At 62.8% G+C, this 27,834-nt stretch overlaps 1 protein-coding gene across 1 annotated transcript in view; it reads right to left on the reverse strand.

Moving 5' to 3' along the window:
• The window catches only part of STK24 (serine/threonine kinase 24), a 42,981-nt gene extending 17,050 nt beyond the window's left edge, over window positions 1–25,931 (reverse strand). The window contains exon 1 of the mRNA XM_055145541.1: window positions 25,680–25,931. Coding sequence (XP_055001516.1) covers window positions 25,680–25,721 — 42 coding nt within the window. The 5' untranslated portion in view covers window positions 25,722–25,931. The remainder of the gene's footprint in view (window positions 1–25,679) is intronic.
• Window positions 25,932–27,834: the final 1,903 nt, after the last annotated feature.

Below are 27,834 nucleotides of genomic sequence, written 5' to 3' on the forward strand. Positions count from 1 at the left end.
CGGGGGACCTCAGCTCCCATCTGACCTGGAGGAGTCAGGTGTGGCCAGAGGCACAGGGATCCCGGTTTACTGCCCGTCAGCACCCCTCACACCCAGACCAAAGGTATGCCCAGGGCCGGAGCAGCACAGCACCCTCTGGCCTGGAACTGCGGTGGGGGAGGGGGGTAGCAAGAATTGCCAGAAGCCTCCAAAACAATTGCTTAGGACATCCCTAAGAGCCCCCGGCTTTGGGAGCCACGGTAGTGGCAGAGAAGAAACAAGGGTTGGGGGGCTGGAGTGATAGCACAGCGGGTAGGGCGTTTGCCTTGCACGCGGCCGACCAGGGTTCGATTCCCATCATCCCATATGGTACCCCGAGCACCCCCAGAGGTAATTCCTGAGTTCAGAGCCAGGAGTAACCCCTGAGCATCGCCGGGTGTGACCCAAAAAGCAAAAAAAAAATAAAATAAAATAAAAAATAGAAACAAGGGGGAGCTGGAGCAATAGCACAGCGGATAGAGAATTTACCTTGCATGCGGCTGAGCAGGGTTCGATTCCCAGCACCCCATATGGTAACCCCGAGCACTGCCAGGGCTAATTCCTGAGTGCATGAGCCAGAAATAACCTCTGTGCATCGCCGGGCATGACCCCCCCCCAAAAAAAAAGCAAAAACAAAAAAAAAAAATAGAAACAGGTCAGGACTGGACCCCTGGGCCGGAAGAACTGCTCCCCCTGCCCTCTCAGGCGCCCGCCCGCCCGCCTGCCTCAACTGGACCCCTCAATCCGGGTCTCCGACACCAGCATCCCGGAGTGCCATCTTGGATGCAGGGTTGAGAAGCAGGAGTGGCATCCAGGAAAGGGGGGCTCCCCGGGGGGCGGCGGCTGCTGCTGAGACCCCGCCCCCATCTCTCTACAGACCTCCCGGCCCACCCTCTCCCTCCATGCCCCCTGGCCTGCCCCCACCCGTGCGCCAGCCGGCTGAGTCCCAGCTTCCGGGCACCAAACCCGGACTCGCCACGGCTGTGACGCACACAGGGCTCCAGTAAGTTCCGGAGCGTTCTGGAACACAGACTACTCCCGGCTACCGAGGGAGCGTGCCCAGCCCACGAGCATCACCAACCTCGACTCAGAGACTCACAGATGAATCTCGAAACAGATTAGCTCCCTACAGAGACAGAGACGTCTCTGGACCCCAATCATTTACCATTTTAGAATTCCAGTAGCGTGCGACTCACGTGATATTCATGGTAAGCGATAGAAAATAAATTATCTACGCTGAAAGCAAACGATGGACTGAACATGATGGCCACTTGGTACCTGTGCTGCAAACTGTAACACCAGAAGGGGGGAGAGACGGGCCGGAGCCATAGCACAGCGAGTAGGGCGTTTGCCTTGCACGCGGCTGACCCAGGTTCGATTCCCAGCATCCCATATGGTCCCCTGAGCACCGCCAGGAGTAATTCCTGAGTGCAGAGCCAGGAGTAACCCCTGTGCATCGCCAGGTGTGACCCAAAAAGGGAAAAAAAAAAGGGGGAGAGAGGGTAAAAGGGAATGCGCCTGCCACAGAGGTGGGGGGTGGGGGGGTGGCAGGAGGGCGGTGGTGTAGAATGGGCACTGGTGGAGGGATGGGTACTCAATCACTGTATGACTGGAACGGAATTATGAAAGTTTTTAAGTCTGTAACTGTACCTCACAGTGATTCATTAAAAATAGAAAAAGAAAACAAAATAAATTATCTAGCATCTGCCTGTGGCAGGCAGGCTTGAACAGTAGTGGGAAAACTCAAAATAATGGTGGTGAGAAGGTGTAATGGTGGTGGGACTGGTGCTGAAATAGTGTGATCAATTAATGAGAATAAGCTTATGAAAATAAAATTTAAAATTTTTTTTAAAAATGTTTGCTTGCGGGGCTGGAGCAATAGCACAGTGGGTAGGGCATTTGCCTTGCACGAGGCCGACCCAGGTTCAACTTCCAGCATCCCATATGGTCCCCCAGCACCGCCAGGAGTAATTCCTGAGTGCAGAGCCAGGAGTAACCCCTGTGCACTGCTGGGTGTGATCCAAAAAGCAAAAAAAAAAAAAAGGTTTGCTTGTCTGTCTGAAAGCGGGGGAAGAAGGCACCAGGAGGGGTGCCTGCTGGACCCAGAAACAGCGTCCAGGCTGGGGGCCTTGCACTCAGCACCCAGCTCAATGGCAGGTTCTGGGTCTCCGGCCTGCCCAATGCCGGGCCCCTGGGGTCCCAGCCTGACGGGCTCATTCACGCCCCACACACACACGGACCCCAGGACCTCGACCACGGGGCAGCCTGGGCGCGGAGGAGCTGGGAGGCTCAACTGGCCCACAACTCACGGGGGACCCCAATGGGCTCCGCCAAGGGTTGGGGGGCGCCCCATTTCCAAAGAAGGCCCCCCACAGTCTGAAGAGGGGGGTCCCGGGGCACCCCCAGAGAACAGGAGGCCCGGACTCCTAGGCCGGAACCAGGAAGCCCTGTGGGGCGAGCCCTCAGGGATGAATGGGCGCCATGCATTCCAGGCTGGTTACGCAGCTCGGGTGACCCCTGGCACCTGCTGCCTCAGGCCCTGGCACACACACACACACACACACACACACACACACACACACACACACACACACACACACAGAGGGCCCGGCACCCCATGGGCCACGGGACCGGACTCTGCCCCTGCACGGCAGGGGTGAGACAGACGGGCGTGGCGGGGCCACGTGAGGGGGCCCCAGCCGGGGAAGCCGCCCGTGCCGCCCCGGGTCACCCTTAGGTCTGCAGGGTGGCGGCGAGCCAGGGGCTGGCCAGACGCCCGAGGAGGGAATCCGAGCCCGCGGGGCCGTCTCGGGGCGAGAGTCTGCAGGCCCGAGGGGAGCATCCAAGATGCCAGGCCGCCCTCGCTGGCCGGCACTGACCTCGAGTCAGGAGACCAGGAGACCCGCCACGCACAACACCAAAGCGCTCGGCCATCCCTGGGGGGGCCAGTCAGTGACTCCAGGGATCCCCCGCAGCACAGCCACCGGCCACCAGCCACCAGCACCTGTGGGGGGGCTGGGGGGCCATCCTCGGCATCTCCTTGGGCGAGGCCGGGCCGGGAAGAAGTGCCCTCCCGACTGTTACTTCACTCTGCGCCCAGAGGCCTCCCTGGAGGTGGCCCGGGGGACCCTCCCCGGCTGGCCAGGGCGCAAGGCAAGGGCCAGAGTCCGGCAGGCCAGGGACCCCCCAGGCCAGCACCCAGCGCTGCTGGGGGACCCCGTGGTGCCGCGGGGAAGGCCTGGCCCCCACCCCCCCTCGGGCAATCTCAGAGCCCGGGAGCCCGAGAGCCCGAGGCGTGGCCAGAGCTGACCCCCGCAGCCCGCAGCGGGACCCAGAAACCCGCCTCCGAAGGATCGGCCGCGACAGACGGGCCAGCGGGGCAGCGGGGAAGCGGGGGACTGTGCTGCTCAGGCTGACCAGCTGTGGCGGGGGAAGTCTCGGAGGGAGGGACCGCCCGCCCAGAAGAGAGCACCTCACCCTCCCCTCTCCCACAGTGCTCACCCGGGAGTGAGCGACAGAACGAATAAAAGGATCAAATGCATCGGTGAGTGGATGAATCAATGAATGAGCAAGTGGACGGACGATGAGTGTGTGAATAGGCGAACGAATCAGTGCGTGAATGAAAGAATGAAAGAGTAAATGAAGGGGTGGTGAATGAAGGAATGAATGAGCGAGGGAATGACTGACCCAGTGAAATGATTCAATGAACCACTCAGTAAACGAACCAACGAGAGAATGAATGAATGAATGAGTAAGTGACTGAATGAGTGCGGCATCGAAGAACAGAGGGCGTGAGGCCCGTGTGGGTGCTCCAGCTGAGAGGTGCCAGGGAGACAGCCCCCCCCCTACAGTGGAAAGCTCCAGAAGAAACCCTGCCCTTCCCCTCTCCCTCCCACACGCCACCCCAGGCCTGCCATGGGTGCGGCCCCAGGTCAGCAGGGTGCCAGCAGCCGACCCCAGGGAGCGCCCCAGCCCGGCCCCGGGGCTCAGGTGCCACCAGGCAAGTGGGGTCCGCAACCGACATCAGGACCCCCGCGCCCGCCCGAACGGCAGGCTGTGCTCCCGCATCACGGGTGGACAGCCCCGGCACATGGCCCCTCCTGCCCTGGCAACATGGCACCATGGGGCAGTAACCAGGGGCCGGGCACAGCTTCGCCGGGGGGGGGGGGGGCGGGAGCTGGTTCAGCGCAGGACATCCCACAGCCCCACCAACTGCTGCCAGGAGAGGCGGGGCCTGCAGGGCCTGGACAGCCGGGCAGGGCTGGGCCAGTCAGGGTGGGGCAGTGCCAGGAGGGATACAGGCTCCCGGGACTTCCGGGGAGGCAGGAGGAGAGAGGAGAGAGAGTCCAGGGGATCCTAACCTGGAAGCGGGAAGCAAGCAGCAGAAAAAACCACCCCAGACCAAACTCTAAGACTCTCCCAGCCCTTGACGGGCACTGCTGGGCTCTCCCCACCACCTGCTCCTCCCCGGGAATGGGTGGGGTGGGGGGCTCAGCATCTGGCCGGGGAAGGGGACCCTGTCCATGCTGCCAACACACACACACACACACACACACACACACACACACACACACACACACACACACACACACACACACACACACACACACACACACACACAGCCTGCGGGCCCCTGAACCACTGTCCACCCTCACCCCAGAACGCTCCAGGGTGGGGGGAGACAGAGTCCACCAGGCGCCAGAACAGGGGTCGGCTTTTGCGGGGGCGGGGGTCAGGGACAGCAGTGCAGGGATGCCAGGGCCCCCTCCTCCCCTCGCTGACCCGGCACCCTCCATCCACCTCGGCCGGAGTCCGGCACTGCCTGTCCCCACCCGTCCTCGCCCCGCCCTGCCCTGGGCACTAGTCTCCGCCCCACGTGACTCCGAGTCGAGTCCAGGGCGGCCCCACCCCCCCTCTGCAGCCCAGACTCGCCTGCCCCACCCCTCCCGGGTGCCCAGGCTCTGTCCAGCGCTCCCCCCGCCCACGGGCGCCCACCCGTGAGAAGCGAGGCCTCGGCCAGCGGTCGCCCCACCCCTGCACTGCAGGGGCCGGTCCAGCCGCAGGTGCGCCTGGTCTGTCCGGGGCTCCCTTGGACCCCTGGATGGTGCTGCCCCCAGAGGGGTCGGCTCCCACAGGAGAACCCACGTCCCCGAGAACTAGAACCGGCGTCAGCACAGACGGGGCAGCCAGGGGCCCCGCGCCCACTGCGGCTATGGTGAACGGCCCCCTGCAAGCTTCTGGCAGACAGTGTGGACACTTCGCCCCCCCCCACACACAGAGGCACACATATACCACACACTCACAAACACACACTCAATCACACATATACCACACACAAACACACACAGTCACACATATACCACCCTCAAACACACACCACACTCTTACACTCACAAACACTCTCAATCATAAACACACACTCTCACACTCACTTTCACACACACACTCACACACAAACACACACACACACACACACATCCGCACGTGTGGCCAGGGAGGCAGGACACCAGGTATGGTGACTGCCTGGCACGTGGCTGACCTGGGCTCAGTCCTGGCGCACGCGTCCCCAGAGCACTGCCAGGAACAACCCCTGAGCGAGCAGGGCCAGGGGTGACTCCGGGCGGGGGGCTGTACAGGCACGCCCCCGTCCCCCCCGAGAAGCTAGCCAAGAGTCGAGCTTCCCATCAGCCGACACTCCACCCCCAGGACCCAAACCCCCACGAGGAAAAGATCCTTGCACGCCGATGGCCTCCGAGGCCTAGTCACAGCAGCCAGAGCCTGGAAAGGGCCCGGCGCCCAGGAACGGACGCCCGGACACAGGAAGGACGCGCGGACGCACGCCGGCGCCCTGCGGGCCAGGAGGGAAGAGGCAACCGGGGCCTTGAGGAAAGAGGGAATCAGGCAGCCCCGCATCAGGAACCAACGGGACAGCAGCGTCTGAGCGAGGCCAGAGGACCAGAGGAGCAGGGAAGACCAGGCGCTCACACACGGGGAAATCGAGGAACAGAAGGAGCTGACACAGGGACCCCAGGCAAGAGCCCCGACCTGGGCCCGAGCTGACCGTGGGGGGCGGGGGCAGGGACGGGGAGCACACGCAGACACTGGGGGAGCCATACTAGAACCCTGCATGCACGAAACCCTATCATTAACACTATTGTAAATTTGTAAATCACGGTACCTTATCTCGGAGAGCCCGGCCAGCTACCGAGAGTATCCCGCCTGCACGGCAGAGCCTGGCAAGCTCCCCGTGGCATATTCGAGATGCCAAAAACAGTAACAACAAGTCTCACAATGGAGACGTTACTGGTGCCCGCTGGAGCAAATCGATGAATATTCAAGATATTAAAAGCATAAAAATATTAAAAATACCCCACCCCAAGGCCCACAGACAACATCTGGGACAGGAAAGAGAGGGGTAGGACAACAGTGAGGGCCAGCAGAACCCGCGGGAGAGAGGGGCCGCCTCACAGTCTCCTGATCCAAGGAAATTACAGAGAGCCGGACTCTTAAAGAAACTCTCAAAGGATAAAAACAGCTGGAGATACAGATCATAAAAAGTGTTAGAAGGTGGGGCTGGAGTGATAGCACAGCGGGTAGGGTGTTTGCCTTGCACGCGGCCAACCCGGGTTCGAATCCCAGCATCCCATATGGTCCCCTGAGCACCGCCAGGGGTAATTCCTGAGTGCAGAGCCAGGAGTAACCCCTGTGCATCGCCAGGTGTGACCCAAAAAGCAAAAAAAAAAAAAAAAAAGTGTTAGAAGGAGCAAAAAGGAGACAGTGCTACAAAGGACCGAGTAATCCACCACTCTCCCTCCCCCACCCCAACACACACACACACACACACACACACACACACACACACACACCACACTTCCACAGAGTCAGTAGATGACACAAATGCACACGTGTCAGATGTACCTGGGAACCCAAACTAGGGCACAGCCGGGACCCCAGGGCGCCCGGGAAGGCTGGGCCCCGTGACATCATGTCATTTGCAGAAGGAACCGAGAGGGGCTGGAGAGAGTTGCGTGGGCTGAGCGGGGCCCGGGCCGAGGGTCAGCCCAGCATGGTCACCCCAGCACCACCAGAGCCAGCCCTGGGCAGGCACGACCCAACCTACCCCTCCTCCCCGCTCACCCCAAAACAACAACAAAGCCCAGAGCGTGGGGAGGCGGGAAGGGGAGGGGACTCCGAGCCGCACCGACACACCCCAACCAGGGCGAGGGCAAGGCGGCCCCTGCTGTCCATGCGAAGGGCAGCAGAAGCCCGAGCTGGAGTCCAGCGGGGAGGCCGCTGGTCTTGCACGTGACCGACCCGGGTTTGATCCCCGGGAATCCCATAGGGTCCCCCGATCCCCGCCAGGAGTGAGCCCCGAGCACAGAGCGAGGAGTCAGCGCTGGTCACAGCCTGGTGTGGCCCCAAACCAGAAACCCAGACAAGGGCAGTGCAGGCGGGTGACGCGTGGCCGGGGCCCGGCCGAGGAGGGGTGCGGCCCCTTTCCCGGACGCCGCGCCGACGGCCTCCCAGAACACAGGCCCGTCCGTCCGTGAGAAGACCCCACCCTTTCCTTCCCCTTCCTTCCACGGCCCGGCAAAACAATCATCGCTTGAGTCACCCACGGGGAAGAGCCTCTCAGGATCCGGGGGGTGAGCGGCTCTCGATAATCAAACTCCACACGGCGGCGGGTCCTGCGAAGACACGGGGGGAAGAAGGGGCTTTCTGGAACCTCCGGGCCCCAGGCCCAAGGCCGGGGCAAGGATCTGTGGCAGGAGGGCCTCGCCCTGCGGGCCTGGCCCCTTGAAGACACCCTGCGATAAGCAGGCTGGCCGTGCGGCTTTCAGATGTCACCCACAGACACTCTTATCTCCAGAGCCCCGGCGGGGGGGGGGGTGTCCCACGGCCTTCTCACGGCTCTCGGCGGAGCCACAGAGCGGAGACCGCTGGGCCTGCCTGGTGGGGCCTGGGGAGACGGGACCCCACCCCACCCCCTCCATCCCTGTGCCCCAACTAGCTCTACGTGGGGCAGAGGTGTGGGGAGGGGAGTAGGGGGCCATTCCTGGCTCTGCACTCGGGGATGGCGCCCAGTGGCGGGGCTTGGGGGAACGTAGGGGATGCCGGGGATCTGCAAAGGCAGACGCCGGGCTGGAGCAGTAGTGCAGCGGGCAGGGCGTTGGACCCACATGAGGTCAACCCAGGTTCCATCCCCACCGTCCCACATGATCCCCCACAGCACTGCCAGGACTAAGTCCCGACTGCAGAGCCAGGAGTAACCTCTGAGCATTGTTGGGTGTGACCCCCAAAAAAAACAAAAAAAGCAAACGCCCTGCCCACTGAGCTACCCCTCCAGCGCCCAGCCCCCACCACTGACAGCATCGTCTTTTTTTTTTTTTTTTTTTGCTGTTTGGGTCACACCCAGCGATGCTCAGGGGTTACTCCTGGCTCTGCACTCAGGAATGACTCCTGGCGGTGCTCAGGGGACCATATGGGATGCCGGGGATTGAACTCAGGTTGGCCGAGTACAAGGCAAACGCCCTCCCCACTGTGCTATCGCTCCAGCCCCAGCATCGTCCTTTCTGTATTGAAAAACGTCTCTAAGGGGGCTGGGCTGTACTGCTCGCAGCGGACAGCTGGACCCACAGCACTGGCCAGGTGAGACCCTGGAGACCCCTGAGCCCCCAGGCACACCCTGGGAGCCCCTCCCCCACAAAAGAAACTAGACGGCGGGTCCTGCATGCACCCACCGACCTTTCCCTTCCAACAGAGCAGGGAGGGGGCTGGAGCGATAGCACAGCGGGTAGGGCGTTTGCCTTGCACGCGGCCAACCCAGGTTCGAATCCCAGCATCCCATATGGTCCCCTGAGCACCGCCAGGGGTGATTCCTGAGTGCAGAGCCAGGAGTAACCCCTGTGCATCACCGGGTGTGACCCAAAAAACAAAACAAACAAACCAAAAAAAAAAACCAACAGAGCAGGGAGTCGGAAAGCCCCCCCTGCCCCCTGCCCAGCCCTCGGCAGAGGGTCGTGCACTCAGCCCTTCGTGACCACCGCTACGGACGCCGACCCAAGGCCACAGGTGGGGGGCGGCGGGAACCCCGGCTCGGGGAGCAGAGGGACAGGAGTCCGGGCCAGCCTGCAGCTCCCGGCACGGGGGCACCAAGAGAGGGCAGCCACGCGCCAGGAAAACGCCCCCGCCCGCCAGGTGCTGATCGCCCCGGACCCTGGTCCAGCTTCTCCCGTGGCAGGGCACGACCCCACGTGGGAGGGCAGGAGCGGGCATGGGAGAGGGACGGCGGCAGAGACATGGGTGAGGCCAAAGGTCTGAAGCCACAGTCCCCCCGAAACGAGCACGGCACCACCCCGGGCGTCTCCGGGGCGAGAGGGGCTCAGCGGAGGGGCCAGCAGAGGGGCTCTCGGGTGTACCCGAAGTCTCGGGGCGCTGGGGCCGGCGGTGAGCACGGTCCCCGGGCAGCAGGGGGCGGGGCGCACAGAGCCCCCAGCCCCAAGCCTTCCGCGGCTCCACTCCAAGCTGAAACGGCTCCAACTGCCGCCAAAGCTGCTCCTGGCCCAGTGCTCCCTCGGGTGCCCGCGGGGCCACGGGGAACCACGTCCAAGTCTGTGCCTGACCCCAGCGCCGTCTTGGGCCCTCCCTGATCTGCGTTTCCCGTCTCCTCCCCACGGTCACGTCTGCGCCCCTGCCCCCGCCCCGCAACCCTCGCTGATGGTGGAGACCACCCAGAGCCCAGAGCACACACACCTCCTCCCAGGAGAGGGGGCTGCACCTGGCACTGTCCCCGAGCAAGGCCACACCAGATGGACAAGGCCTCGAGCAGGGGCCTCCGCCTGGGCACTGCCCCTGCCCCCACCTCCCCTCCCGGAGCCTGACAGAACCCGATTACAGACGAAAGGCAGGTGCCGGGAAGCACCAGCCCCGGGCCAGGCACTAGTGCCGGCATATAATACAGGGGCCATCTGCATTACCTGCCACTCCACACACACACGCACCACACATGCACATATATGTATGTACCCATACATATACATGTACACACACATGCACATACATACGCATACACACACATGCATGGGCACAAACACATACATACGTATACATGGACACACGTACACATATACATGCACACACGCATGTACATACACACATCCACATGCGCACACATGCATGCACACACGCACACATATATATGCACACATGTACACATACATGCACACATGTGCATAGGCACGCGCATGCACATGCATGCACATACACACGTGTTGTTCTGTAGCTATTGATCCCACCCTCTTAGTAACCTTTGGTTTCCTGTGCTGGGAGCACATCAGGCAGAGCTGGAGCAGGGGTGGGGTAGTTACTCCCAGCTCAGTGCTCAGGGGACACGAGGTGCCAGGGATTGAACCTGGACCTCCTGCAAGCGTGGACCCTACTCCAGCCCTCTCAGCTGGCCCTGTGGCCCCCTTCCAGGCGCCTTCTCTGCCACTGTCTCAGAGAAGGTCCTCTCCTTCAGAGGAGCACAGAAGCATGATCCCACGCATCCTATCACGCACCTGAACCACGGCCAATTCGAAGCCTAGAACGTCCTCCCCCCAGAAGCACCTTAAAGGCCACCTCCTCCAGGAAAGCTTCCTTTCACCCACCCCGATGCCCTCTGGCCAACGCACCCTGGAACTGCAGCCCTAGCTGGGAAGCCGCCCGACTCGGGCATGCCCTGGCGCTTCCACTGGGCATCAAACACGGCCAATAGGCAGGACACTCTCCCGGGGGCCAAGAGCACCTAGACAGTAGCAGAGACTGGTGGGCCGGGAGAACCTGGGCCCTGTGCGGGGGGGGGAGGGGGGGTAGCAAGGCACAGCCGGGGAACCAGCCCACCCTGCAGCTCTCCACGGGAGACCCCAACCAGCCTCTGCGAGAAAGCCCCCCCCCCACATTCACTCCCTTCAGCATCACTGGCCCCTGGGGCTCGGGCGTGCACTGTGTGTGTGTGTGTATCAGGGGGATCATTGGCAACAAAATGACTTTTTTTTGGCTCTGCGCTCAGGAATCCCTCCTGAGGGGTTGGCGGTGCTTGGGGGACCGTGGAATGCTGGGGATCGAACCTGGTCAGCCGCGTGCAAGGCAAACGCCCGCCCCTCCCTGCTGTCCTGTCGCTCCTTTTTTCCTTCTAAGCAGTATAATTTACACTAAGGGGGGGGCATGATGCCTGGGGTGGCTTCCTCCTCCTACCCCCCTGGCCTGGCCAGAGTCCGCCTCAGACCTGAGAAGCCCAGGCTTCTCGGGAGCTGGGAGAGGCCAGACCAGTGCAGGCTCCTGGAGCTGTGGGGGGGGGGGGGAGGAGGGGAATGATGGCAGGAAGGGGGGTTGGAGGGAGGGTCTCACTCCAGCTAAGGCCGTACCAACCCCACCCCAGTCCATCTCCAGGCCCAGCTGGGAAAGGCTCGGCCACTAAGTTCAGGGGTCCCCTCACAGAAAAGGTCTGCCCCCAGAAGGGGCCCTCGGAATGCCCACCGTGTCAGCACCAGGAAGCGCCCCAGGCAGCCCCTCAGCCCCTCACTATGGCCGGGCATGGTTCAAACGGGAGTGGGGGTGAGGCAGGGGGGCTAGAGCCACAGTACAGCGGGGAGGGTTTGCCTTCGACCCGCACCTTATCTGAAGACCAGATAAGACCTTCAGCAGACCCTGAGGAGGCGGACCCCTGCCCCTGAAGTTCCTCAAACCCTGACCTCTCCCCTAATCTGATTAAACCGTGATCCAGCCCTGAGAAGACTCCAGAACTTCCGGACCAACACCCCCCAGAAGAGCCTATGAAAGCCACCTGGATGGATCAAAGGAAGCGCGCGCAGATGCTGCCCGAGCCCGTGTGCTGCGTGCGCCCACACGGCCGAGCACACGCGGTGCCTGAGCACACGTGTCGCCCGCATCTCCTCTCTTGAGATGTGGCCTTTCCTGCTTTCGTGTCTAATGCTGGGATGTGTAGGGGCTCTCTCCGCCCTCGGAGAAGCCCATCCGTGTTTGTCCCCATCCCCCTGCTTGGAAAATCCCCCCAGCCCCCACGCAGGCCACCCCGGGGGTCAGCCTTGAAGCAAAGGAAGGCGTCTGGGAGAGGCGTCTGGGAGAGGCATGAGCGGCTGTTCACCGACTATAACAAGCAAATCTGGGACCTGAGTGACAGCACGGCGGGGAGGGCCCTTGTCTTGTCTACGGCCAATCCGGCTCCGACCCTGGCACCCCACATGGTGCCCTGAGCCCACCGGAAGCGATCCCCAGCACAGAGCCAGCAGCAAGTGGGGAGCACAGCAGGGCATGACCAAAACACAACAAGCAGAGCAAACAAACAAGCAAACCTGGGCGGGCGTGCAGGGGCCTACTCGGCAGAGTCGATCTAGGTCTCGCTCTGCTCTGTTCCCTTCAAAGAGTGGGTGTGGGCACAACTTAAGAATGTGTGTCATGGGGCTGGAGCGACAACACAGTGGACGCTTTGCCTTGCACGCAGCCAACCTGGGTTCAATTCCCGGCATCCCATATGGTTCCCTGAGCACCGCCAGGGGTCACTCCTGAGTGCAGAGCCAGGATGAACCCCTGAGCATCTTCGGGTGTGACCCAAAAAGCAAAAAAAAAAAAAGAGAGAGAGAGAGAGAGAATGTGTGTGGCACGCACAAGCACACACTCACAGTCCCCCATCACCAGACGTCATGGGGGAAAGGATGGGGGGGGACTGGCCGAGACACGGTACCAGACACAGTACTCGCCCGGGCTCTGCCAGAACGCAGGAGGGCCTTTCAGGGCCACACTGGGAGACAGGTCCCAGGGTCTCACCTGCCCCTCACCTTGCAGGGGTCTAAGAGGAACTGACAATGTGCAAGCTGGGAGCCAGAGAGAGTGCAGCGGGGCCAACCCAGCTTCCGTCCCCAGCATCCTCCGAGGGGCTCCCAAGCCCACCAGGAGCAACCCCCACGTACAGCCATGTGTGGCCCCCGAAGTATACATAAGACTCTGAGGAGCCTCCTGCACGGGGCACTGGCGGGAGGGCGGCAGGGCCAGGGGCCTCTTCGGCCAGCGCCGGGCACTGTGGGCACGGGGTCCTGCGGAGAGCCTGGTGGTCAGCGCCAGGCACCGGTGGGCATGTGGGCCTGTCGTGACCACGCACAGCCAGCAGCCAGGCCTCAGCTCCCGCGTGGTCACGTTCCACGAGCACCACACCCAAGAGGCAGACCACAGAGCAGGGTCCCCTCCCCGCCCCGCCGTGCCGGGGGTGCCCATCCGGGAGGTGGCCTTGGCACCTCAGCCAAGACCATCCCCTTGGTATGGACACGTCTTAAACCAAAGGATATGTGGGGCTGGAGTGATAGCACAGTGGGTAGGGCGTTTGCCTTGCACACGGCCGACCCGGGTTCAATTCCCAGCATCCCATAGGGTCCCCGAGCACCGCCAGGAGTGATTCCCGAGTGCAGAGCCAGGAGTAACCCCTGAGCATCGCCGGGTGTAACCCAAAAAGAAAAAAAAAAAATCAAAGGATATGTGCGTGAAAAGAGGCTACCAAAACTCCGCTATTTAGAGGAGGTAATGAACCCCCCAGCCTGCTCACTTCCAGCAAGAAGTGGGGGGCGGGAGGGCCTAAAGGAATGGGGGCGGGGCTGGAGCAAGAGCACAGCAGGGAGGGCGTTTGGCTTGCATGCGGCCGACCGGGGTTCGATTCCCAGTACCCCACAGGGTCCCCCGAGTACCGCCAGGAGTCATTCCTGAGTGCAGAGCCAGGAGTAACCCCTGAGCATCACTGGGTATGACCCAAAAAGAAAAAAAAAAAAGGAAGAAATGGGGGCATGTACGCGGGGGTGAGGGGTGGACTTTGGGCTCTGAGCTTTCTCTCCCGTCCTCAAAAGGGGCTGGGAAACCCAGGACGCTTCTCAGAGACTTGGAGCACTGATTTGAAGAGCAACCCAGAACCCTGGCACACTGGCAGAACCTCCCCGTGTGCTTCGTCCAGGCCTGAGAGGAACATTAGCACACGCGTCCTCTCTCACACACGGCCATGCACATACACTAACACACACTCTTACAGCCACAAACACACACTAACATTCACACTGACATGCAACCACACCCAGGCACACACATCCACACTAACACACAGTCACACTCACTGATATACACCCACACACCCATGCATACACCCATACATACACACACACAGAGTAATGCATACCAACACTAACACACAACATTTACACTCAGTGACATACACCCACATACCCACACACACACATCCACAATCACACTGACACATTCCCACCCTGTGATATACACCCACATACACACACATACGGTCACACACATCCACAGTAACAGCCACTAAGACATTCATATTTGGTGACATACACCCACACACATAACACTCAGTGATACATACACAATCACACACAGATTGACCTAAACTCACTTATACAACTACACACAGTCACAACAGACATGCCCCACATCCAATCACACATACACTCTCATACAGCCACACACATACATCACAGCCGCTCAGTCTCTCACACACACATGTTCACACATGTTTTCTCACACATGTTCATAGACCCACGCTCACACACGCATGCTCTCATGTTCACACACATGCTCACACACACGTTCCACAAACACGCTCCCACATGCGCTCATTCACACATGTTCACACACGCTCTCACACGCTCACACATTCACACGCTCATACACACACTCACACACACTCTCACATGTTCACACACTCACATGCTCCCACACATGCACTTACACAAACATGCTCACACACGCTCCCACATGCTCACACTGATACACATGCTCATACACACGTTCTCACACACGTTCACACACGCTCACACACGAACTCTCACACATTCACATGTTCTCACACGTTCACACACTCACACACTCAGTCACACACAGCCGCACAACCCCAGCCCACATGCTCTGCCCCCGGGCCTACACACCCCATCCCAGCACTCTCCGCGCCGGGCCCACCCGAGTCGGGGCAAGCGAGGGGCCTCCCGGAACGGTGCGGGCCCAGCAGTCCCCTCACACGAGGGCGCTGCGTCCCTTCCCCCCCCCAGGGCCTGCCCTTCCCCAAGCCGATGCTGGGTGGGCCCGGAGGGCACTGGCCCTCTCGAGGCGGCCTCCCGCGGAGACGGGGCCACAGGGCACGTGTCCGAGCAGCACGAGCAGCCCGGCTCTCGCACCCCGAGCCAGGCCCCCTCCAGGCCTGCAGGCATGTACAGGTGCCATTGCCAGGACGCGTGAACGGGAAGCCAATCCTGGCGGGAGAGGCCAGTGGGGGCCAGCCCGGTGCCTGCTGTCCTGCTCGGGCGAAGCAGGTCCACCCAGCCCAGGGTCACACCCCGGGCCACTGTGAGTCACCTGTGACGGGCTGGGTGTGGCGGGCCAGGCCCTGCCCTCTGCCAGAGGGACAGATAAGCCCGCAGGAGGCCACTGTCCCCTTCCCGGCCACACTGCGGCCTGGGCTTGGGTCTGGGCCAGGCCGTCGGGGGCCGGGGGTCGCTGGCTGCAGTGCTCAGGGAGCGGGGGCGGGGGCGGCCCCCCGGGGCTCAGGCCCAGAGCCACCCGCACTCGAAGCTCCCGCCCGGAACTGGTGTGACAGAAACACACCGGGCGGCGGGTCCAGATGGGCAGCCCAGCGGGGAGGGTCCTTCGTCCCTCAGGAGGCCAGTCTGGGTTCGAGCCCATGAGGTCCCCCGAGCGCAGAGACAGGAGTAAGCCCTGAGCATCGCCGGGGGTGGCCCCCAGCCAGCACACACACACAGAGAAGCACACGCCGGGACTCCCAGGGATGGAGCATGCCAGGTCTGCGAGACCCCGACTCCACTCCCTGTTCTGCAGGCCCCCCACGTCCAGCCCACCAAACACCGCCGGGCCTGAGACGTCTGGGAGTGACTAGATCCCCTGAACACTGTGCTTGGGAGTCAGGCCAAAAATAAGGGGAGAAAAAAAAAAAGTTCAGGGTTCTTCACCAGTGAAGGCCAAGGGGCCAGAGAGTTAGTACAGTGGTTAGGGTGCCTGCCTTGCACACAGAAAACCCTGGCTTCAATCCCGGCACCTCAGGGTCCCTGAGCATAAATGAGGGCTGCCTCTATGGGCCCACGGTGGCCCGGGGCACGCCAGCACCGCATCCTCGGGCCCTTGCACAGAACTGAGACGGGGCCGGCCGAGAGCGGCAGGGAGCACCCCCCCCCAAATAATTAATTCTAGAATAATAAGGAAGGCTGAGAGAGGATTCAGGAGCGGCGGACACGATTCCGGACGCACCCCCGCCCTGTAGCAGAGGAAGCCCCGCAGACACCCCGGAAACGCGGAGAGGCCCCCAGCCCCACCAAATCGTAAAGTCGGGCAAGGTCAAGGCCAAGCGACGCCCAGAGACCATCGTCAAAAGCGGCTAGAAAACAGGTCTCCAGTGGGGGTGGGGGAATATTGCCACAGGAGTGACGGAACCTCTGACGCCCCCACGGAGAAGCCCACCGGGCGGCAGAGCCTAGGCAAGTCTGAGTCTGGACCCGCGGTCACCCCACCACCCCGGCTTGAACCCCAGGCCAGCCCCAGACTGCCGGGAGAACTGCAGCGGGGCTGAAGCGCAGAACAGGAAACACCAGACACCCCCGCCCCCTCCAGCCCCCTGCCCCCCTTCCCCCCAACTCCAGGAAGCCACTAAGAAATGAAGTACAGGGAGTAGCGGGGCGGGGGGGGGGGGGGGGCGCGACAGTACGGAGGGCAGAGGCTGCGCCTTGCACACAGGTGACCTGGCAGTTCACGCGGTTCCAGGAGGGCTCCCGCGTGCAGAGCCCGGAGTCACCCCTCAACACTGTGGGGAGGCCCCCAAACACAAAAATACAAGCAAGAACCCTACAGGAGCAGTCACCAGACCCTCCTCCCCCGAGTGTAAGGCTCACGGGACAGCCCAGGCCGGGGCACCTTCCTCGCCAGTGACAGGCAGGCACAGCGGGAAGGCCGGGCCGGGCCGAGGGGCTTGGCCAAGGGCGGCCAAGCTCGGCAGGGACCTCCCAGGTGGCCACAGTGCCGGGACCATCCACCCAGCCCCCTCCCAGGGGGGCACTCGGCACGCTCCGCCCTGCACCCCGCACGCCAACCGGGACAGACCTGACTGCTCCGTGCTGGTGGCGGGCACCCCAAGGGAAGCGGACGGGGAGACAGAGAAAGTGGCCCCTGGGCGGGGTCCTCTCCGTATCTGGGGGGCGCACAGAGGTGGCACCCACCCACCACTCTGGTTTTGTTCTTTTGGGGTTTGTTTTTGTTGCTCTTTGGATCCCACCCGGCGATGCACAGGGGTTACTCTGTGCTCAGGAGTCACTCCTGGCAGTGCTCAGGGGACCCTATGGGATGCCGGGGATCGAACCTGGGTCAGCCGCGTGCCAGGCGAACGCCCTACCCGCTGTGCTGTCGAGGTGGCCTCACCACCCAACGCTCGGGAGGAATGTGCCAGCACCAGCTCCCCCGGGTGCAGACGGCTGCTCCCAGCTCCCGAGTAACCGCTCCCCAAAGTTCCGCAGGGTCACCCTACTCGGAGTAGCTGCTGCCCGAGGCCGGGCCGCCAGTGCACGGAGGAGCGTGGAGGCCCTGGGTTCGAGCCCCATCACCACAGCAAGAAATAAAGCTGGGCCTGGGCTGGGGAGGTGGCTGGGGGGGGGTGAGCAGCCAGGAGCCCCCACCCCTCAAGCACCAGCAGGAGGGCCCAGAATGAAAGACCCCGAAACCTCCCGCCCGCCGCTCCACGCCCCAAAGATAAGCTCCTGCCTGTGTCCCCAGGAAAGTGACTGAATCCTCACCAGGGGAGCGGCTGCTTGCAGGGGAGGGTCCGGTCAGGCCCCGCCCTCACTCCCAGGCGGGCAGGGCACGGGGGAGCCCCGCGTGGAGAGAAGTGGGGTGTCCCTGAGGGCAGGCCTCCTCTGGCACAGAGGAAGCAGGGGCAGAGACCAGGGGCCCCGGTCCCCCCGTCCCGGCCCGCCAACACAGCACCGACAGCACGGGGCACTGGGGAAGGGAGCCCCGAAAGCGCGGCCACCCCCACGCAGAGGCAGCGGCCCGGAAGGAGGCGGGGGAGATGGTTGTGGGAGGGCAGAGGCGCCCCCACACAGGCGGAGACCCCAGCCCCAGGGTGCCCAGAGAAGAGGAGCAGTCAGAGGCCTCCCCCTCCCCCCCTCCCCGCCAGGGGCCCGAAGGTCAGGTCCAGCCAGGTCGGCAGCGCCCCCCCCCCACCCCCCATGCTCCCCCAGCACCCCCCACACCCCAGGCTTCCCACAGCAGCAGGAGTGGGGCAGGGCCCTGGAGGAGGAGAATGGCGGGGGCCGACTCCAACCCCGGGACCACACACAGGCCCCGAGCACCGCCAGGTCTGGGGCAAAAGCCCACAGCGAAAGGGAGAAGAAATCATTCCCGCCGCAACACAGGGCGGCACAGGGCGGCACGGCACGGCACGCGGGGTCCTCGCTCACCTGCGGCTCACCTGGGTCGGATCCCTGGCACAGGGGGGTCGCCCAAGCGCTGCCAAGAGAGACCCCCAGAGTGGGAGACATCCCAGAGCGAGGCCCGGGGTGCGGCCAGAAAGCAAATAAACAAACCAAAAGAAACATTGTTTCTTTTCGGAGCACCGAAGGGGCCGGAGGCTGGGAAAGGAAGAGCAGCAGTGAGCGAAGCAATGAGCGACTCCTGCAGGGACCCGAGAGAGGGCGAGGGGCTGCAGAGGGCCCGAGGGGAGGACCTGGCCCGGGTGGGACGAGCCCTGCCCCACGCCAGCACCCTGAGACGAGCCAACTCGCGGGCGGCCAGGGACCCGAGCCCTGAATACACTGCGGGAAAGAAGGGGGCCACGGCGGGGAATCGCAGACCCAGGGACACGGCAAGGCTGGGGTACTTGACATACCCCGACACAACTAACCTGACACGGGGGTGCGGCCCGACGGTCAAGCACGTGCCCTGCACACGTGTGAGCCCGGGGTACACGCCCAGGCACGACAGAACTACACACGAAGCTTCACGCCTCCAGGATCCAAGCGGCCGTCAGCACAGGAAGATGACCAGGTGGGCGCACACAGAACCCCGGATTGGGGGACATGAGCCTCCCCCACTTTGGCACCAGCGCCCGGAAGAACTGCCTTCAAAATGTGGCGGGGGGGGGGGGGAGGGGGGCGGTGTCCAGGGGCCTCCCCACCCCAGGACCACGGGGGACAGGTCCCGCAGGAAAGGCCCTGGCGTCTGGGGCCTGGGAAGGCAGAGTCTCCCCTGCAAGCGGCTTGAGGGGACCCCCACCCACCAGGGAGTCGCGTGGGGTGGCTCAATGTGGAGGGGGTGGGGGGTGTCAATGCTGCCCGTAGTCTTCCAGGTGGAGAGACCCCCTCCATGGTAAAGGGGCTTCACTGACACCAAACCGTAGGAGCTGCTCTCTGGGGTTTGGGGAGTGGGGGGAGGGGCAGGACATCTGGGCTCCAGGGAACATCTGCACCCGCGCCCCCCCCCCCATATCTGAAAAGTGCGGCTCTGGGCCCCAGTACGACCACTAAACACAGGGCGTCCTGGGTCCGGGGAGGTGGGGGGGCTCCCTGGGGCCCCCAGTGCCATCACCAACTCTGGGCTAGCTGCCCCTGCACTGAGGCTGGCAGGACCAGAGAGCAAAGTTACAAAGTAACCACAACACCCAGTGGCATCCCCAACTCCAGAGTCCAAAGTCCACAGATAAGGCTTGAGCAGGAGGGGAGGGGAGGGCAGGGCTGGAGCAAGGGAGGGGCAGGAGCCACCATCTGCAAAGGTTCCTCGGAGCCGGTTTTAGTCTGTTTCTCCGCCGGGCTGGGGGAGGGGGGGCTCCCACTCACCCACTCAGGGCGCCCCCAGCCCCCAAGGTGCTTCTATAAACAAAGGAGCAACTGTATCAGATCGGCCCCGGGGCCAAGGCAGCCCAGGGCCCAGAGCTCGCCGAGCACCGCCAGCTTCCAAAGACACAAAGGCTGCTGGCCGCCCTTCCAAATCTTTGGGCCTAAAATTTCTTCTTAAAAACAGGAAGGGGCTTAAAATAATAAAAGGATAAACAGCCAGCCACCGCTGTCGGCAGTCAGCATTCCTCCAAAACTTGAAACGTTCCCACGCCGGCGGGCGACGCCCCTCGGGGTGAGGGAGAGATAAGGGTCCCCCCTCCACACCCCACAAAGACATGCGCCCCTGAACCCCGCGGCGCGCAGCGTTTGGCTGTTTCGGGCACTTTGCAGCGAGCAAAAGGACAAGCTTCATTTCTCCCGATGTCACCACCCCCTGAGGAAGCAGGGAGCCATTCAGGGGCGGGCGAGCCGAGCATCAAGACAGCATGTTTCTCTCTGCTCCCTGCCAGGCACCTGGCGCCCGCAGAGTGGAACATATCGCCCTGCAGAAGCCAGAATCATGGAAGGGGGGAGCAGCCGGCCGGCTGGCTGGGCTGGCAGCAGAGGGCACCCCGCCACGGAGGAGCAGGCCCAGTGGGAAGGTCCTCTACTTCCTGCACGCCTGCGAGCCCGCGAGTGGGAACAATGCTGTGTTAAAGCACTCACGGAAACACGGGCGGGCGGGCACACACACGGGCGCACACGCACACACGCGCACACACACACACACACACACACACACAAACTCAGAGGCAGGTGAGGCGGGGCAGGTGGTACACAGGCGGGCAGGCACACACACACTCAGAGGCAGGTGGACACACACACACACAGGCAGGCAAGGCAGGTGGGCACATGGAGGGGCAGAGGGGTGTGCGCACACACAAACACACACACACACACACACAGGCAGGCAAGGCGGAGAAGCTGGGCGGGGCGCACTTCCTGGAGGCACAGCGTTTCCAAGCAGGCCACTCTGAATCACAGGGACAGTCACCAGAGGGGCCAGGCAGGGCGCTTCTCCCTCTCCAGTGCCGTGCTGGGGGGGCCCACCCTGGCCTCGTTCTACGCGCAACGCACCAGGCCAAGGAAGTTCTCCCGGCCCGCGAGAGCCAGGCCGAGCCGCAGAGAGGCAGGGATGAGCAAGGGGCCCGGGGCAGGCCCCACGGAGTGCGGGTGCATGCGCGGGGGCCCCCTCGGACGTGCTCATCTGACCCAGTTCCCCTTGAAGGTCACTGGGCTTGGTGTGAAAGACCAACCAGAGTGTTCCCCGGTCTGGGACTGGGACCAAGCGGTCCTGAACGCACCCAAGTTGGCTGGTCGTTTCTGATTTTATTTTTTTCTTCTAACAACTCCCTCCCCTTCCTCCCCCCACCCCCACCAAAAAAAAAAAAAAAACTACATGCTCCAGGGAAACAAATTCTTGACATTGTTGGGGTTTGGTAAACAGAGAAAAAGAGGGGGAAAGATGTACTGAAATAGCTTTTTTATTTGTGTTTGTTTGTTTTGTTTTGTTGGGTCACTCCCAGTGATGCTCGGGGCTCAGTCCTGGGCCTGCTGGAGGATCACTCCCTGGGAACGCCTTATGGGGTGCTGGAGACGGGACCCCTCGGGGCACGGGCAAGGCAAGGCAAGCCCCCCCCTTCCCTGTAATGTACACAACTCCCAGTGACCAAAGAATGCCTTTGTTTTTCCTTCTAAGTCTTCACAGGGACAGCAGCGACACCTGTGCCCACGCCTGCCCCAGCCCCTTCTCAGACTCCTGAGCGTCTCCACAGTGCTCTCCCTGCCCCATGGGGTCACCTGCACGCCAGGAAGCAGGACACCCCGAGGCCAGGAGGCCACGAGGCCAGGACCTGACACTTCCGGCCGCTCTGGGAAGCACACATGTGACCAGCCGCTCTGTGGCCAAGCCCTGAGCAGGCCCTGCCCCCCCCCCCCCCACACACACACACGCTGAGCCACTTTGGACTCACGCCTCCCTCCTGGCCCAGGCTGCAAAGGGGGCGCCTGGGAATGTCTTCCCCAAGAAGGAAAGGGGCTCGAGAGACTGGACGCGACCAGGAGTCCTCCCGAGCACCAGGCCACAAGGACACAGGGGCTGCCTCGGTCTCCTGTGTCCAACCCTCCCTCTCGCAGAACAAAGGGGCAATCTTGGTCAAGGTCAGAATTTCTCCCAGCGGCCAGAGAGTGCTCGGGAGGAAAAGTCCAGGTGTGTGTGTGTGTGTGTGTGTGTGTGTGGTGTGTGTGTTCAGCAACAAGCAGAAACACCCAATTTCCAGTGTGTGTGTGGGTGTGGGTGGTGTGTGTGTTCAGCAACAAGCAGAAACACCCGATTTCCAGTATGTGTGTGTGTGTGTGTGTGTTCAGCAACAAGCAGAAACACCCGATTTCCAGTATGTGTGTGTGTGTGTGTGTGTTCAGCAACAAGCAGAAACACCCGATTTCCAGCGTCCGACCCCCCAACACAGCCACCCCTGTGACTGACCGATGTGCTCAACCCCCTGGAGCCAGCGCTGCGCGCCTCCCAGGCCCAGCTCAGGGTCCGGCCAGCAGCTCAGCCCGGTGCCCAGCTCTCGCTCCGGAAAGCCACATCCCACCCCAGCGTGTCACCAGCAGTCAGGCTGCAGCAGGGCTCCGAGCAGGCTTCGGAAGAAACTCGGTTCCCATCGATGAAATCAATGAAAGAAGGAGCATCGCTAAGCCCCGCCACAGAAGCGGACGGCCCCAATTCTTTGCGGTTACAATTCATGCCAACCGGAGGCAGGACGGGGCCACTGCCCACCCCGAGGCCTGCTGATGTGTTTTTTGTTTTGCTTGTTTATTTTTTTCCCCCTCTGGGGTGAGGGGGAGACATACCCCAGGGCTTGCTCCTAGCTCAGTGCTCAGGGGTCCCTCCCGGCAGTGCTGGGGGCAGGGGAGCTAGACACACTGCCAGGGGTCAAGCCAGAGTCCAGGCTTCTCCCGGTGTTCTCTCAGTCCCCTACTTGGCTTCTGTCTTTTGTTTGCTTGGGGTTTTTTGGGGGGGAGCTGCACCCAGCGGTGCCCAGGGCTTACCCCTGCCTCCGTGCCCAGGGATTATCCGAGACGGAGCACAGGAGAGAGACTAGGTGCACTGCAGGAGACTGATCCCAGGCCAGCCGCTGCCCACTGCACTGCACTGCCGCCCAGCTCTGGCGGACCAAGTGAAACCACCGTGTTTACGGCCGCTGTTTCCCGCCACTCCTGTCGGTTCAGGGCTTCCCCCGGGGCTTCCTGAGCTCGGATGAAACCGAGGGTGTGTGGGCGGGGTGGGGAAGGGAAACATCACACACGGTCACTCACTCCCGTGGTGAGTTCACCTCCCGCCAGGCCCCGGGCGTGGCCAGGAGCGACTGCCAGATGAATCGATAAAACACGGGGCACCGGTTTCCGCAGTGAGCCCACACGGGCCTGGCACCAGGGCCGTTCCAAAGCGGCCACAGTGGCTGGGAGGGTGTAGCGAGCCGGGTCCGGGTCACAGACGCTTCTCGGTCAAACCAACACTAGGGCTAGCGTCCAGCCTGGGTTTGGGGGCAGGGGGGGCAAGAAAACCCACCTCTAGGACACCAGAGCCACACCACCAGGAAGAAACCAAGTGACAGTGAACAATGACTTGCCAATGGGACAGAGGGCAGGGCGCTGGCCCTGCACGCAGCCAACTCAGGTTCGACTCCCAGCACCTTCCAGGGCCCAAAGAGCCTGGCCAGGAGGGATGCCCGGGCACAGGGCCAGGACTGTAAACCCAGGTGTGGCCCCACCCCCGCCCCAAAGGGAAAAAAAAGACTCACAAGACACTGAAACTGGGTGTCTGCACACATTTCTCAAATTTGCATTTATCTTCCCGGCACCCTCGGCCTGGACCCTCTGGTGGCCTGGTGGGAGCTCCCAAGCCGGGCCAGGGGCGCGGGCAGGCCGGAGGGAACGCCGGGTCTGGCTCTGGGCAGGTGCGGCTGGAACTGAAGCCTCCGCTGCTGGGCCACGCAGCAGCGGCAGCTGCTAATTCACAGCAGAAAAGAAATGTGCTTGTTGTTTTCCTTTGAGGAGCGGGAGGGAGGGAGGGGGAGAGAGGAAAGGAATGTTCTTCCCAAATGGCACATTAGAAACCAGTTACACAGTTCGGGGATGCGCCGACAGACAGACGAGACGGGGCAGGCGGGTCGGAAGCCACCTCTGCACCCCGAAAACCAGGACAACTGAAAAGGCGGCCGTTTCAACCCCACGAAAAGGTCACCGGGGCGCAACCAGAGAAGGCAAAAAACGCGACCAGCTCCCTTGAAGACGGCTGAGCTCGGCGAAGCAGTGGTCACGTTAAAGGAAGCTCAGGGGCCCGGAGAGAGTCTTACGGCAGGAACCGTATTCGATCCCCAGCACCACACAGGTCACAGGGCACCGCCAGGAAAACGCCCTGAGCGCGGCCAGATGGCGCCCAGAAGCCTAGGATAAAAATTAAAGGAACTGAACTCTCCTTTCCCGAGATTGGGGGACTCGGGCGCTACAGAGAGAGACGCCAGATCAGGTGCCCTCCCAAGGAAGGCAAGGGGGCATTTCATGCAACACCGCCCGGAATGGGCAGCACAGAACCGTCCTTCTTAGAGGGAGCACAAACGTCCTTCTAAAGAGGGAGCACTACTTCCGGGGATTCTTGCATCCCTCGGGCGCTTCCCACTCTCACCCAGGCCAGCAGGCTTCCTACTTCTCAACGCAAAAGAAACAGCCCCAAAGCAGACGCTTTGAAACGTCCCCAAAAGTCACATTTGGCTGTCCCACCTGCCCTGCGGCAGAGCCAGCTTCCTAAAAGCGAGGAGTTCAGAGCGCGTCTTAAAAAAACGAGATTCAAGGGCAGCTGTGTCCCAGCATCCCGTCAGCTCTTAACTTTAGCTGCTCACTGCGTGTGCTCGGATTTCAAACCCGAGCCACCAAATTTTGTATATGGTTTAAGAGGGAGGGGAAGGCGTGCCAGGGAGGGGAGTAGCTAAACGCCCCCCCGGGGAGACTGGAGAGGGCTTGGGTTAAAATAATTAATTAAATAAATAAAAAACCAGGTCCTCAGCTCAGTAATTCCGTCTCAAAGAGCAAGGGAAAAAGGGGGGGGGGGATTGGGCCCAGTGCTCGCAGGGTAACTAATAATCCACTTGGACACTGAAATTGTTTTCCTTAAAGCTCTGTGGTCACCGGCTTGGCTTCATTAGGCGAGTAAAACTTTCCAGACGGCCCCTCGCTGCAGCGAGACACTTGGGCCCTCACCCCTGGGCCACCAGGCACGCACCCAGCACCCACGCACGCAGCTACGCACGCACTTACCCACATCCCCAATTAGCCAGGCGCGGGTTCTGCTTTGCAAAGATCGCTTTTTTTTTTTTAAGTCCCCAATGGCGAGAAACTTTAAGGCATCCAGTACGTTTCGAATTCATGTCTTCCTCCACCACCATTCCCCCCCCAAAAAAAAGTCACTGGCAGGCCTCCGGGGAGGGGCCCCTGGGGGTGACCGCAGTGTCCGCGGGTGGGGGGGCCTGGGGTCGGGCCCCGGGGTGGGGGTCCCCGCGCGCCCGGGGGGCCCCTCCCGCCTCCCAACTTCAGTGCCCGCGGGCCAGGGGGCCCCGGAGGCCTCGGCCCGCGCCGGCCCGGGGGCCGAGTCGCGGCCTCCAAGGGCATTTCCGCGCGGCGCGGCGCCCGCCGCCGGCCAGGCCGAGCCGGGCCGCGCGCCCCCCGCGCCCGCGCGCCTACCTGCATGCCGGGCAGGCCCGCCTGCACCGGGGAGTGGGCCATGGCGCTCCGGGCGGCCACCTCCCGCGGCCAGCCCAGCCCCGCGCCTCCCGAGCCGGGCCGGCGGGCTCAGCGGCGGCCCACGGGCCGCGTGTCCATGCACGGCGGGGCCCTGCGCGCTGCGGCGGCCACTGCTCGGCTGGAGCCCCGCGGCCTGGGCCCGCGCGCGCTGGAGCCGAGTGGGCGCGCCCCGCCCCGGCCCGGCCCCCGCGCCCGCCCCCGCGGCCCGGCCGGGGACCCCGCCCCGCGCTTCCGGGAGGGGGAGGAGGCGCGCGGCCGCCCGGCGCCCTAGGCCGCTCCGCCGCCGCCGCCGCCGCCGCCCGCGCCGCCCCGCCCCAGGCCGCGGGGCGGGGCCTAGAGGCGGACGGGGCGGGGCCCAGGGGCTGGGGACGGGGCTTAAGGGCGGGAGGGGCGGGGCGAGAGGCGGGCGGGGCGGGGCCTAGGAGCGGGAGGCCCGGGCTAGAAGTGGACGGGGCGGGACGAGAGCAGAAGGGGCGGGACCCAGAGACGAACGGGGCGGGGCGAGCGCGAACAAGGCGGGGCCTAGAGGCGGACGGAAAGGGCCGCTAGGAAGATGGGGCGGGGCCTAAAGGCGGACGGGGCGGGACCGCTAGGAGGATGGGGCGGAGCGAGAGACGGACGGGGTGGGGGGGCGCTGGGAGGATGGGGCGGGGCCGCGCGGCGGACGGGGCGGGATGTCGAGGCGGATGGGGCGGGGGCTCGGGAGGGGCGGGGCTTCGAGTGGTGACGGCGGCCGGGAGGCGCGACCTAATGCAGCCCTAGGGAGCCCAGTTTTGCCGCGGATCCCCAGGGGCGAGGGACTCCCCCAGCCTCTTCCTCTCCGCTGCAGACGCTGCTCTGCAGCTGGCCCGCCCCCGCGGAGTGCGGCTGCGGGCACCCGTGCCCGAGCAGCACCCGGGCCTCCACGCTTCCAGACTCCCTGATGTTGGGGTGAAGTGTGCACCCCGTGGAGACGGGGAGAGGCCGCGCCGCCAGCTGCTTGCAAGCGAGAAGGAGGGCGGGGCCAGTGGGGGCCGGGCCAGTGGGCAAACGGGGGAAGGTAGCAGAGTCCAGGCCGGCTTTTGCCACCCCACTTCTCCCGGAGCTGCAGAAGAAAGAGCTACGGGGTGCCTGCCTGCCTGATGCCGCTCCCCAAAGTTTTGCTGTTTGTAGTGACAGTGGCAGACACTGGTGTAAGCGTGCCACAGAGGACAGACACCCGCGCCCCGCTCCCACCCATCCAAGACCCCGACTGCATCATCAGGGGGGTCAAGCAAAAATGAGCCCCAGAGAATTGAGCTGTTAGGAGGGGACATGCCCAAGTCATCCTTCTGGGTCAGGGGTGTTGAGCCCCAGGTAAGGAGCACTGATAACTCAGGTAAGACCTGGTGATTCCTGATTAAGGTGCTGATCCCCAAGAAAGGAGTCTTGAGACTCAGCTACAGTCTGGTGATCACCAAGTGAGGAGCATCGATACTCAGCTGGATCCTGAGCCCTGAGTAAGGAATGTGATACTCAGCTAAGGCCTGGTGAACCCCAGGAAAGGCAGTGATCCCTGGAAGGATGGCCTGGAGGTCCCGAGTGTGGAGCACTGATACTGAGCTAAGGCCTGGTGATCCCTAAGAGAGGAGTGATCCCGGAGTAGGGAGTGTGATACAAAGGTGAGGATCTCCCCAGCTAAGGAGCAGTGAGCCCCAAGTGTCAGTGTCCCCCCAGCCAGACAAGCTCCGCAGGAACCCTGCCTTCTCTCTGGAAACATCCTTGCCCGTTTCTCCTAGGGCCCCCCCAGGGTGCCCTTCCACCTTCCCAGTGACCTGGAACACTGTTGGGCTGTGAGGTCCTGTCCCCCACGGATGCCAAAGAGATGGCGACAAACCCAGAGCCCAGGCAGGTGGGTCGTGGGGCAGGGAAATGGCTCAGAGGGTGCTGGCATGGACGCCCAGCTCTGTCCAAGCACCCCCTGCTCCGGGAGCACCACAGGGAGTAGCCCCTGAGCACCGCCTGATGGTGGTGGCCTCAAAATAAAAGAGTGATGAACAGCCAAGTGAGCAAGTGCATGAGTCTTGAACTACCAGCAGAGAGAGAGTCAAGAGAGCGCAGGAGGAAGGCTCTCACC

Source organism: Sorex araneus, chromosome 1 (genome assembly GCF_027595985.1).
Source record: "Sorex araneus isolate mSorAra2 chromosome 1, mSorAra2.pri, whole genome shotgun sequence".
Lineage (NCBI taxonomy): Eukaryota > Metazoa > Chordata > Mammalia > Eulipotyphla > Soricidae > Sorex > Sorex araneus.